We start from the raw sequence: 13,466 nt of genomic DNA on the forward strand, positions 1-13,466 counted from the left end.
GCTGGAGGAGCAGCAGGAGGAGATACAGGAGGAGATAGAGGAGGAGGAGATAGAGGAGGAGGAGATAGAGGAGGAGATAGAAGAGGAGATAGAGGAGGAGGAGATAGAAGAGGAGATAGAGGAGGAGATAGAGGAGGAGGTAGAGGAGGAGGTCCAGAGATGGAGGTCTGACCTGATGGTGACGTTGCAGCACTGAGCCAGCCTCCGTCCAGCACTCTTAAGGCCGGTGTAGATCTGACCCATCTCTATGGCTCCTTCCAGACCCACCACCTCCAGCAGCTGGTCGCTGAAGTCTGGAACAGGAAGTGATGTCACTCATAGTCTCTGATGGCTCTGTTGCATTTCTGTCCACTTCTGTCTCTGTGGGACACTTTTATCTCCATGTCTCCTCTCTACTCTGCACATCATCTGTAGAAAGATGTTTCACCATGCTGAATGGATCTCCAGCTACTAGAAGATGTTTCACCATGCTGGATGGATCTCCAACTACTAGAAGATGTTTCACTATGCTGAATGGATCTCCAACTACTAGAAGATGTTTCACCATGCTGGATGGATCTCCAACTACTAGAAGATGTTTCTCCATGCTGAATGGATCTCCAACTACTAGAAGATGTTTCTCCATGCTGAATGGATCTCCAACTACTAGAAGATGTTCCACCATGCTGAATGGATCTCCAACTACTAGAAGATGTTTCACCATGCTGAATGGATCTCCAACTACTAGAAGATGTTCCACCATGCTCAATGGATCTCCAACTACTAGAAGATGTTTCTCCATGCTGGATGGATCTCCAACTACTAGAAGATGTTCCACCATGCTGAATGGATCTCCAACTACTAGAAGATGTTTCACCATGCTGGATGGATCTCCAACTACTAGAAGATGTTTCACCATGCTGAATGGATCTCCAACTACTAGAAGATGTTCCACCATGCTGAATAGATCTCCAACTAGAAGATGTTTCACCATGCTGGATGGATCTCCAACTACTAGAAGATGTTCCACCATGCTGCATGGATCTCCAACTACCTGCTCCTCTGTTAACTGTTTCTGAACCATGCTGCATTTATTTATTCATCCAGTAGATTTTATGTTACTCTGAGATGAATATTAAAATCAAAATTATTTAAAACTTCTCCTCAATAATATAAATTAGTTGAAAACCATTCAAGAATTGTCCAATGAAACCTTCTAAAAATGTCCAAAATGCCTTGAAACACGTCTAAAATGGCTCATATTTTGATTGAAATGACCACGTGTGAGTTATTTTATTTATCCAGTTGGTTTGATTTTGTTTAATGTTTAAAAATCCCAAAAAAATTCTGACTGAGCTGAGACCAAAAAATTCAGAGAGTTCTAGGTTCAGCTGCCAGCAGTGTTTCCTCAGAGAGACTGAGAGGAAAACCAATAAATAAATGCAGCAGAAACAGAGAACAGAGGAGGACGTTGTTGGAGATCCATCCAGCATGGTGAAACATCTTCTAGTAGTTGGAGATCCATTCAGCATGGTGAAACATCTTCTAGTTGGAGATCCATTCAGTATGGAGAAACATCTAGTAGTTGGAGATCCATTCAGCATGGTGAAACATCTTCTAGTAGTTGGAGATCCATTCAGCATGGTGAAACATCTTCTAGTAGTTGGAGATCCATCCAGCATGGTGAAACATCTTCTAGTAGTTGGAGATCCATTCAGCATGGTGAAACATCTTCTAGTAGTTGGAGATCCATTCAGCATGGTGAAACATCTTCTAGTAGTTGGAGATCCATTCAGCATGGTGAAACATCTTCTAGTTGGAGATCCATTCAGCATGGAGAAACATCTGCTAGTTGGAGATCCATTCAGTATGGAGAAACATCTAGTAGTTGGAGATCCATTCAGCATGGTGAAACATCTTCTAGTAGTTGGAGATCCATTCAGCATGGAGAAACATCTAGTTGTTGGAGATCCATTCAGCATGGTGGAACATCTTCTAGTAGTTGGAGATCCATTCAGTATGGAGAAACATCTAGTAGTTGGAGATCCATTCAGCATGGTGAAACATCTTGTAGTAGTTGGAGATCCATTCAGCATGGAGAAACATCTTCTAGTTGTTGGAGATCCATTCAGTATGGTGGAACATCTAGTAGTTGGAGATCCATTCAGCATGGTGGAACATCTTTCCACAGATGATGAGCAGAGTAGAGAGGAAACATCTGGAAACATGGAGACAGAAAAACATCTCCAGGATGACGTCAAAATACATGTTTAGTTTAGTCTTTTTTTGTGAGTTCTGATGTTTTAAAGTGTTGTTCAGCACAGACGTCTTTATATTTCAGTTAAAATGAGACCACAGTGGGGAAAATGTGACAGGAGCAAAAACCCTAATAAATAAATAAATAAACCAGAAACAGTTTGGAGCTCAGAGGGAGAATTAAAGTTTACTAGAGGAGAAAATGAGCAGCATGTGATCTTCTACTGAGAGGTTACATAACTTCCACTGAACATGCAGAATGATTCCACCCAAACCAGTGAATTAATGTCATGTTTTCATCATTTTCTATCGTTTATTTCATGGTTTTCATGAACAGTCCTCCTCTGTTCTGCAGAAAGTCTCCAGTTTCTGGCTCAGTTTGTCCTCACAGTGCAGTGAAAGTCGACAGCAGGCCTTTCTGCTGATGTGGAGCTGAAACATGATCTCTGAGTGTTTTCTGTAAACATCCATCAGACAGTAAACTCTGAGTCTAACTGCTCTCATACAGACATTTAGCTCAGAATCAGCCCACATGGAGGAGAATCGAGGCCCGGCGGATTCACACCTTTTCACTTTGTGGAATGAATTATTCTGGAGAAATCTGAAAAATGTTTGGAGCTCGCAGCCGGCGTGATAATTAGTGAGGTGAAGAATCTGGTGTCCGCTCCTCGCAGATCAGAAGAAAGCTGACACAAGATGGACCAGGCTTTCAGTCTGGAAAAAAAATGTTTCTTTAAGAACATTCACCAAAAAATCTACCAAAATCTAGCAAATTTTGCTGGATTTTGGTTGATTTTTTTCTGAATGTTCTTAAAGAAAATATTAGAAGATTTACTGATATATATGGAATCACTTTAGATATTTTTAGGATTTTCCTCATTTTTGAAAATATTTACAAGTATTTTCTTGCCATATTTGGGGGATTTTAAAAAAAATTTTAAAGGGGAATTTTTAAGGAATTATTGGAATTTTCTTCCTGAAGGTTTTGCAAATTTTCAGAAATTTGGGGAAATTTTTTCCTGTATTTTTGTATTTTTGTCAGACAAGGAAACAATATTTTGTGGTGCCCTAAATGAAGACAACAGGAGGGTTAAACCAGGGGTGTCCAACATGAGGCCCGTGGGCCAAAAGCAGTCCTCCAGAGGGTCCAATCTGGCCCTCAAAGTGTAAAAATTCCACAGAAGACATTAACTGCAGATTGTAAATTAGTAAAACTATAAATTTAAAATCATTTCCAGACCATGACAAGTTGTTTGGATCAGAAAGTAAAATACTAGATTGTTCATTGTTCTTTTGTGTCTCACTGTTGTCATATTTTGTCTTATTTTTGTTGTTTTTTGTCTTTTTTTTGTCTGATATTTGATGTCTGTCTCATGTTTTGTCATTTTGTGTTTCCTTTTTTGTTGTTTGTCTTATTTTGTGTTTTGCTTTATTTGCTGTTTTTTGTCGTTTTTGTCCATTTTTTGTTCCTTTGTAACTTTTTTGTCTAATTTTCTTTTCTCTTTTTTGTTTTGTTTCATGTCGTGCGTCTCATTTTTGTCATTTTCTGTCTCATTTTTTAATATTTTGTCTTGTTTTTGTTGTTTTTTCGTCTTTTTTTGTCTGACTTTTGTTTGTTTCGTGTTTTTGTCGTTCTGTGTTTCATTTTTGTCTCGCTTGTGTTTGGCTACTTTTTTGTCTAGTTTTTGTCATTTTGTGTCTTTTTTGTCTCGCTCATTTAGTTTGTCTTGTTTTTTTTTGTTGTTTTGTCACTTTTCTGTCCAAGTTTTTGTTCCCTTTTTGTTTCATTTCATGTCGTTTGTCTCATTTTTTGTCTTTTTTTTTGTCATTTTGATGATACAGTGAATCCTCTCTGGTTCAGTTCCAGACGACTAAATGTTGTGTTCCTTTGCCGACACTGTGATCTGTAGGTTGTAATGTATAAATGATAAACTGAGTTAACTCAGTTCATTAAATGTGAACATTTCTGCACTAAAACAAAGGAACCATTAGGAGTTGTGGTTATTTCTAGTTTATTATACTGTGGTTTTACTGGAGCTAAGTTTGATAGCCCTGGTTTAGATGAACTTTATTCACACCTCCATGTGTGGTTTCTCTCTCTGGGTTTCCCCGACTGACTTTCTGTTTGAATCACGTCTAGAAATGTTGAGAAAAGCCGACAGAGCTCCACACTCTGAAGGTTCCTGATGCTGATGGAGGTAAAAAGGCAGAAAGTGTTGCATAAATTAAACTACTCAACTGATTAGGTTGAATTTTTCACCAAATTTCTACTAAATATTTCTCGAAAATCATCATTATAAAAGTCAACGCACGGTTTTGTATGTCCTGTGAGGCATTAAGGCACAAATGTTCCCTCGACACGTCACAGTAGAGTTTAGAACAGCAGAGAGTCCGTCTGTCAATATCACTTAAATGTCAAATGATTCAAACTGAGTCACCTCTCTAAGCACTAAGTTGAACAATAGAATATTTCCTGTTATGAACAATCAAACACAAAGACTTTAGAAAGATTATGTTGAAAATTCAGTCCTCAAACTAGAAACTCAATGAACCAAAGTCTAACTGATGAACAACGTTCTCAGTCCTGGACCTATGGACTGGGTCTATCTATGTCTGCATCACGGCTCCACATGGAAAAGAACTGAACAGAGGAAGAGAAACATCTGACTGAGAGACTTGACAAAGATGGAAAAGATCCAGGAAGATCAGTGAGCAACTAAAAACCAGTGAAGAACAGAGTCAGCAGTAATCAGGAGGTCTAGAAGGAGTCATAGTACCACTAATCAGGAGGTCTAGAAGGAGTCATAGTACCACTAATCAGGAGGTCTAGAAGGAGTCATAGTACCACTAATCAGGAGGTCTAGAAGGAGTCATAGTACCACTAATCAGGAGGTCTAGAAGGAGTCACAGTACCACTAATCAGGAGATCTAGAAGGAGTCATAGTACCATTAATCAGGAGGTCTAGGAGTCATAGTACCACTAATCAGGAGATCTAGAAGGAGTCACAGAACCACTAACCAGGAGGTCTAGAAGGAGTCATACTACCACTAATCAGGAGGTCGGGAAGGAGTCACAGTACCACTAATCAGGAGGTCTAGAAGGAGTCACAGAACCACTAATCAGGAGGTATAGAAGGAGTCACAGTACCACTAATCAGGAGGTCTAGAAGGAGTCATAGTACCACTAATCAGGAGGTCTAGAAGGAGTCACAGAACCACTAATCAGGAGGTCTAGAAGGAGTCATAGTACCACTAATCAGGAGGTCTAGAAGGAGTCACAGTACCACTAATCAGAAGGTCTAGAAGGAGTCACAGAACCACTAATCAGGAGGTATAGAAGGAGTCACAATACCACTAATCAGGAGGTCTAGAAGGAGTCACAGTACCACTAATCAGGAGGTCTAGAAGGAGTCACAGTACCACTAATCAGGAGGTCTAGAAGGAGTCACAGAACCACTAATCAGGAGGTATAGAAGGAGTCACAGTACCACTAATCAGAAGGTCTAGAAGGAGTCACAGTACCACTAATCAGGAGGTCTAGAAGGAGTCACAGTACCACTAATCAGGAGGTCTAGAAGGAGTCATAGTACCACTAATCAGGAGGTCTAGAAGGAGTCACAGTACCACTAATCAGGAGGTCCAGAAGGAGTCACAGTACCACTAATCAGGAGGTCTAGAAGGAGTCATAGTACCACTAATCAGGAGGTCTAGAAGGAGTCATAGTACCACTAATCAGGAGGTCTAGGAGTCACAGAACCACTAATCAGGAGGTATAGAAGGAGTCATAGTACCATTAATCAGGAGGTCTAGAAGGAGTCACAGAACCACTAATCAGGAGGTCTAGAAGGAGTCATAGTACCACTAATCAGGAGGTCTAGAAGGAGTCATAGTACCACTAATCAGGAGGTCTAGAAGGAATCATAGCACCACTAATCAGGAGGTCTAGAAGGTGTCATAGTTCCACTAATCAGAGCTCCTAAAATGACTCTACAGACAGTGAACTACTTTCTCCATCCAGCTGTAAAAACAGATGGCAGCTGCTTCAGACTTGGTTCAGGGGTTGTCCATGGAAACCAGAGTTAGTGTGAAGCTCAGAGAGTGTGAAGGAACCTTCAGAACATCAACCTCGATGGACGGAGGACCAGAACTAAACCTGGCTGCTGCTCAGAACTAAACTTCCAGATGAAAGTTTGCTGAAGAACATGAGAAGAAGCCTGATGGATGCTGGAGAACATTCTGTGGTCAGATGAAGATCAATGAGTTGGGCTCAGATGGAGTCCAGATGTTTGGTGATAATCTGACCAGGACTACCACAGTGGATGCATAGTCCTGACAGTGAAGCATGGAGGTGGAGGTATGATGATATGGGGCTGTATATTAACCCTCCTGTTGTCTTCATTTACAGGCACCAAAACATACTGTTTCCGTGTCTGAAAAAAATTCAAAAATTCAGCAAAAAGAATTCCCCAAATTTCTGAAAATTTGCAAAACCTTCAGGAAGAAAATTCCAATAATTCCTTAAAAGTTCCCCTTAAAAATTTTATTTAAAAAAAATCCCCCAAATTTGGCAAGTAAATTCTTGTAAATATTTTTTTTTAAATTAGTAAAAATATCATAAAAAAAATCCTAAAAATATCTAAAGTGATTCCATATATATCAGTAAAACTTCTTTCAGAAAAAAATAAACCAAAATACAGCAAATTTCGCTGGATTTTGGTTGATTTTTATGTGAATGCTTTTAAAGAAAGATTTTTAACATTTCTTTTTTTCCACCAAAAAATGTCCAAAGATTTCCCAAAAATGTTGAAAATGTGGACATCAGAAGTTTCACTGTAAAAATATATACATTTTTTTCATTTTTAAACTTTAAAATGGGTCAATTTGACCTGCAGAACGACACGAGGGTTAATGACATTTGTAGATGCAGCATGAATGTCTGAGAATAAGACCAGAATTCTGTCTGACCAGATGAAGAATAGGAATGTTCCAGCAGGAGAACATCCAAAGAACAACACCACACTAGAACCAAGTGGAACCAGGACCTGGACAGTGTGAGTCCTGAAGCCAGCAGAACCTTTGTGACGTTCTCCAGAGAAAAGCAGAGCAACACAACCCCTTCAGCAAAGAGAAAAATGTGGTATCTTCTCATTTTTGTGTCATCGTGTTTCTTCAGGGCAGGTTTTAAAATCCTAATTTCTGCTTCATTTTCATTCCCAGTCATAAACAGCCTCAGGTTGGTGTTTAGTGTCCCTCAGTGCAGTGGTGGAAAACAAAGAGAACCGGTCAAACCGTCGCCTGAAGGCTTCGACAGGCTTCAACCAGCAGCTCGTCTGTTAGACTGTAAACACACTGAATAACTGCTGGCTTCGCTTCAGACGGGAAACATGTTGTTGCTGTGCAGAGGAAATGTTTGGCAAATGTTCCTGCTCCCCAGGAGACGAGTCGTCAGTGTGAACATGAACAAAGAAGGAATGTAAACAGAGTGACGTAATAAGACGGCGTTTAAAGGTACTTCAACCTGAAGCTCTATCAGCCGCTTTAAAAGACTCTGTAGATTTAAAAATGACTGGATTTATCAGAGCAACAAACTGTAGAAGCTGGAAATAATCACTGGATATCCAGCTTGTACAGTTCTTGAACTAATCATGTTGTTCTGATGAGGAAACGACAAAAATCCAAACTTAAGGTTGGATATTCCATCAAAACCATTTTATTCTACACGTCTTATTTTAAAAAATGTGGAAATAAAGACTTTGCTCGAACAAGATTCTCTAAAAAACTAAAAATTCTGAGCTCCTTGACACAACAAAAAAAAACACGAAATACTCACCTGTGACCAACAGTCAGATGGTAAAAATTCAGAGTTTCCAGGTTGAACTGCAGGCAGTGTTTCCAGAGAGAGACTGAGAGGAAAACTAAAGCTAGTGGATGAATAAATAAAGTCAGCATGACTCAGAAACAGTGAACAGAGGAGCAGGTTGTTGGAGATTCATTCAGCATGGAGAAACATCTTTCTACTGATGTAATTATTCATAGTGAAAGTGGCTCAAAATATGTCCAAAATGACAAAACTTGTGCAAAATCAGTGTAAAATGGACAAAAAGACTCAAACACTGTCTGAAATTACATGAACTCACTTGAAATGACCCAAAAATGGTCTACAACGGCATAAACCTGTCTTTAATTGTTTAAAACAAATCAAAATGCTTCAAAATGTGTCCAGAATGACATAAACTTGTGCAAAAAAATGAAAAAATGACTTAAAACTGTATAAAATGGCATAAATCTGTGCAGAATTGTTGAGAAAATGATTTCAAATGATCCAAAACTTGTTAATAAGTGAAAGAGCTGAAGTTCTGCTGGAGGAGATAGTTTGCTGGAAACGTTGAAGCTGCTGCTGGTATTTGGGAAGCACTGCCATTTCGTGCTGAGCTTCGAAGGCATCATCAACGTTTATACGGGAATAAGTTTGCTGATGCTGCTGAGTCACCAGCGCTCTTTAATATTTCACATGACAATTTGTAAGAAAATGTCAGAGCACAGTGAAGAAGGAGCTCCTCAGAATCACTCAGAGGATGTTCTTCAGTTTATTGCTGGCCTTCAGGATTAAAGCTCTGGGCGTTAGGACTGGAGTGATGGACAGCAAAAGAAACAAGGTCCAAACATGCAGATGTGGACATCGACGTAAACATCACAGTAAGACTTCATATTAACCAGCAGAAGTGAGTCCACCCTGTTCACGATCACTTAAATGTCTAATAATTCATTCAATTAAGTAGACCAGAAGGGTTTTTCCAGCTGTGATTCCAATCAGTCTAACTGATGAACATGGCTCTAAACTGTGAACAGCACAACGTTCTCAGTTCTGGACCTATGGACCGGGTCTATCTATGTCTGATGGAGTCCAGATGTTTGGTGAGAACCTGACTAGGACTACCACAGTGGCTGTGAAGTCCTGACAGTGAAGCATGGAGGTGGAGGTGTGATGGTATGGGGCTGCATATTGATGACATTTCTAGATGCAGCATGAATGTCTGAGAATAAACCAGAATCCTGTCTGATCAGATGAAGGAGAGGAATGTTCCAGCAGGAGAACATCCAGAGAACAACGTCACACCAGAGCTTCTCCTCTAGAACCACATATAGATGACAATACCTGCAACAGCACATCTTTGGGGTGTTTCAAAGAGAAAGCTGAAGCAACTCAACCCTTTATCTGAACAGAAATAGTCTGCAGAACGACAGAACTTCCTGTGTGACAGAAATATCACACATAAAAAATGATCCTCTCAAAACAAGAAATAAAACTTATTTCAAGGAACTTTTACCTTGAAATAAGTGAAAAAATCTGCCAATAGAACAAGTGAAAAATGGCTTGGTAAGATTTCTATAAATATGATATTTAGAATATTGAGATCTTAAAATTAGCTGGGAAAACTTATTTGAAGCTCTATTTTACCAGGATTGTCACGCTTAGGTGTCTTAAAATAAGCCAGACATACTAAAAAAAAATAGCAGTTTTTCACTCAAAAATAGATTTTTGCTTTCATGTAACCTCCTAATTTGAGATGTTTTAACCCTCCTGTTGTCCTCATTTACAGGCACAAAAAATATTGTTTCCTTGTCTGAAAAAAATCCAAAAATTCAGCAAAAAAATTCCCCAAATTTCAGAAAATTTGCCAAACCTTCAGGAAGAAAATCCCAATAATTCCTTAAAAGTTTCTCTTGAAAGTTTTATTTTAAAAAATCCCCCAATTTTGGCAAGAAAATTCTAGTAAATATTTTCAAAAAATGAGTAAAAATCTTCCAAAAATATCCTAAAAATAACTGATTCCATATATATCAGTAAAACTTCTAATACTTTTTTAAGAACATTCACATGAATTTTTTTGTGAATGTTCTTAGGAAGCATTTTTAAGATTTCTTTTTTCCACCAAAAAATGTTCAAAGATTTCCCAAAAATGTTGAAAATGTGGACATCAGAAGTTTCACTGTGAAAATATATTTTTTCCACATTTTCAAACTTTAAAACGGGTCAATTTGACCTGCAGGACAACAGCAGGGTTAAACTTATTTTGAATTTTCTTGTAAAATTCAACTCAAAACAAGATCATTTGAAGATTGTTTGACTTAACAAGATATTTAAGATGCATTGTCTTAAAACAAGTCCCTCCATCTGCTGAAATGTCTCTTGTTAAGTGAATTTATCTTAAATCAAGTAGGATGAGACATTTTGAACAAAAGTAAGACAAATAAACTTGGTAGGATTTCGAGTTTTTGCATTACTGTCCTTGAAGATGTATATTCCCCAATACAAAAGTCTGAATAATATTCATCCCCACTGGCAGAACTCTTCCATTATTTGAGTGTTTTTCTGTCTGTAAAGAGCTGAAATATTCCTAGAAGGCTTTAACTGCAGTAAACTCCCCTCAGATTCCTAGAAAAAGGATGTGGGAGTCTTCCATGCTGATTACATGTTCATTATCCAGCATGGCCCAGTGCTCCACATACATGTGTGTGTCTCTGCAGAGCCTTCCAGGAAATAATTAGAATAGGATTGGACATCCATTAAGACAGAACCGGCTGGTTGGAGGCTGAGGGATCAAATGTTGCCTCTAAGCAGCTGGAGTTAACTCTGCTGTCGTCCTGCGGGTCAAAACTGACCCGTTTTAAAGTTTGAAAATGTGGAAAAAGATATATTTTCACAGTGAAATTTCTGATGTCCACATTTACAACATTTCTGGGAAAACTTTGAACATTTTTTGGTGGAAAAAGAGGAATGTTAAAAATGTTTCTTTAAGAACATTCACAAAAAAATCAACCAAAATCCAGCGAATTTCGCTGGATTTTGGTTGATTTTTTTTTCTGAATGTTCTGAAAGAAAACATCAGAAGTTTTACTGATATATATGTAATCACTATAGATATTTTTAGGATTTTTTTGGAAGAGTTTTACTCATTCTTAAAAAACATGTACAATTAATTTGTTTAAAAAAAAATGAATTTTTATTTCTTGCCAAATTTGGGGGATTTATTGATTTTTAAAAAAAATAAAACTTTTAAGGGAAACTTTGAAGGAATTATTGGAATTTTTTCATAAATTTGGGGAATTTTTTTGCTGAATTTTTGGATTTTTTTCTAACAAGGAAACAATCTTTTTTGGTCCTAGTAAATGAGGACAACAGGAGGGTTAAAGGGAGGCTGATGTCGATCATTTCTGACTGTACGGACGTTATATTTAAAGAACCGCTCAGAGTGACACGTCTTATTTTAGGATTCTCAAACAACACTATTTATACAGGTTCCTTTCCTGTACTATTAAACACAACCCCCGTCCCTCCCTCCCACCGTACACCTCTACTTCCTGGCGGCTCCTAACATGGGCATGGCGTCCTGCCTGGTCCCGGCGAGAGGCCTGATGGCGGAGAGGCCGACTGTGCAGCCACGATTCCCGCCTCATCAGATCTCTGACTCTCAGCAACCGGCGCTGCTTCTTTCTCAGCGAGGTAGAGCTAAGAATAGAATAGAACAGCCTCTTACATAACGCCGCCGCCGCACGGCATTCTGGGACGGGATGGCGATGCTCTGCCAAGCATCGCTGCTGCTGCACAAACAGCCAGGACTTTCTGCAGCTCCTCTTCTGTTTGACTCGATGCAAAATAAATGCTGAACATTTCAAATAAACGGCGTCACCAAGAGCTACTTTCTGCACACTTTCTGAGATTTTATGTTTAACCCTGCTGTTGTCCTCACTTATGGGCACCAAAAAATACTGTTTCCTTGTCTGAAATATACAAAAATAGAGCAAAAAAAAAAAAAAATCCCCAAATTTCTGAAAATTTGCAAAAAATCAGGAAGAAAATTTCAATAATTCCTTAAAAGTTTGGCTTAAAAGTTTTATTTTTAAAAAAATCCTACAAATTTGGCAAGACAATTCTTGTAAATATTTTCAAAAAAATGAGCAAAAGTCTTGCAAAAAAATCCTAAAAACATCTAAAGTGATTACATATATATCAGTAAAACTTCTAATACTTTCTTAAGAACATTCACAAAAAAATAAAAAATCTTTTCTACATTTTCAAACTTTAAAACGGGTCAATTTGACCCACAGGACGACACGCGGGTTAATAAAACTCCTGAATATAGAATTTATCAATTTATCATTTTCATGAATGATATATAAAGAAAGCCCTCTGTGAAAAACCTGCAATATACCTGCAACATATATATGCATATATATATATATATATATATATATATCCCTATACATATATATATATATATATCCCTATACATATATATATATATATATATATATATATATATATATATATATATATATATATATATATATATATATATATATATGTGCTAGTTAACCTGCTAACTTGCAGTTAGCTTCAAGCTAAAGAGCTCAGTCACTAATTTGTTATTAAGGTCAAACAGTTTATTCATGAGAAGTATTTGTACCTTCACCTTCGTGTACAATGCACGTTCTTAAAACTATATACGGCCAGCTAGCTGCTAACATGTTAGCCAACAGGAATTATTCAGCTACAGCGGCTCTCTGGGCTAATTAGCCCGCTAACTTTTAGTTATCAGCAAGCTAGTGAGCTGAGCTTTGCTAAAGAGAAGCACATGTATCAACCTGTGCCACTTCTGTCTACAAACCGTGTTTCTACAACTATACATGTCAAGCTAACCGCTAACGCACTAGCCCACAGGGAACAGTTAGTCAGTTACCACAGCTAGATTGTTAGCTTAAACATATATCAATAGTTTATTCATGATAATCCTTTGTACCATCACTCTGGATAATTTCTGCCTAGAAATCATATTTATGCAACTACAGATAAAAAGCTAATTTCTAACATGTTAGGAAACAGGGAACATTCTAATGACAGGTTGTTACAAACTAGTTAGCTTCATCACTAATTTGTCAATAAAGCCGAACAAGAGACATTTGTACCATCATCCACGTAGAATTTCTCTGAACAAACCACGTTCATCAAACTATAGATGAAAAGCTAACTGCTAGCCAACATGGACTTTGCCTCTCAAATACAACAGATCATTGAGCTAGTTAGCCTGCTAACTTTCAGTGAGCAGCAACCTAGCGAGTTCAGTCACAAATATATCAACAACCTTCCACAGTTTATTCAAGAGAAGCCTTTAAATCAGCTCCTGTATCATTTAAAAAAATAAACGAAACACAATCTGTAATTTAACACA

At 38.0% G+C, this 13,466-nt stretch overlaps 1 protein-coding gene across 4 annotated transcripts in view; it reads right to left on the minus strand.

Moving 5' to 3' along the window:
* The window catches only part of LOC111578199 (diacylglycerol kinase beta), a 95,114-nt gene that overhangs the window by 9,012 nt on the left and 72,636 nt on the right, over positions 1-13,466 (minus strand). For all 4 annotated transcript variants that reach the window (XM_055015152.1, XM_055015150.1, XM_055015149.1 and 1 more), the window contains one exon: positions 173-293. In XM_055015152.1, coding sequence (XP_054871127.1) covers positions 173-293 — 121 coding nt within the window. The remainder of the gene's footprint in view (positions 1-172; positions 294-13,466) is intronic.

The sequence above is a fragment of the Amphiprion ocellaris genome, chromosome 11 (genome assembly GCF_022539595.1).
Source record: "Amphiprion ocellaris isolate individual 3 ecotype Okinawa chromosome 11, ASM2253959v1, whole genome shotgun sequence".
In the NCBI taxonomy this organism is placed as follows: domain Eukaryota; kingdom Metazoa; phylum Chordata; class Actinopteri; family Pomacentridae; genus Amphiprion; species Amphiprion ocellaris.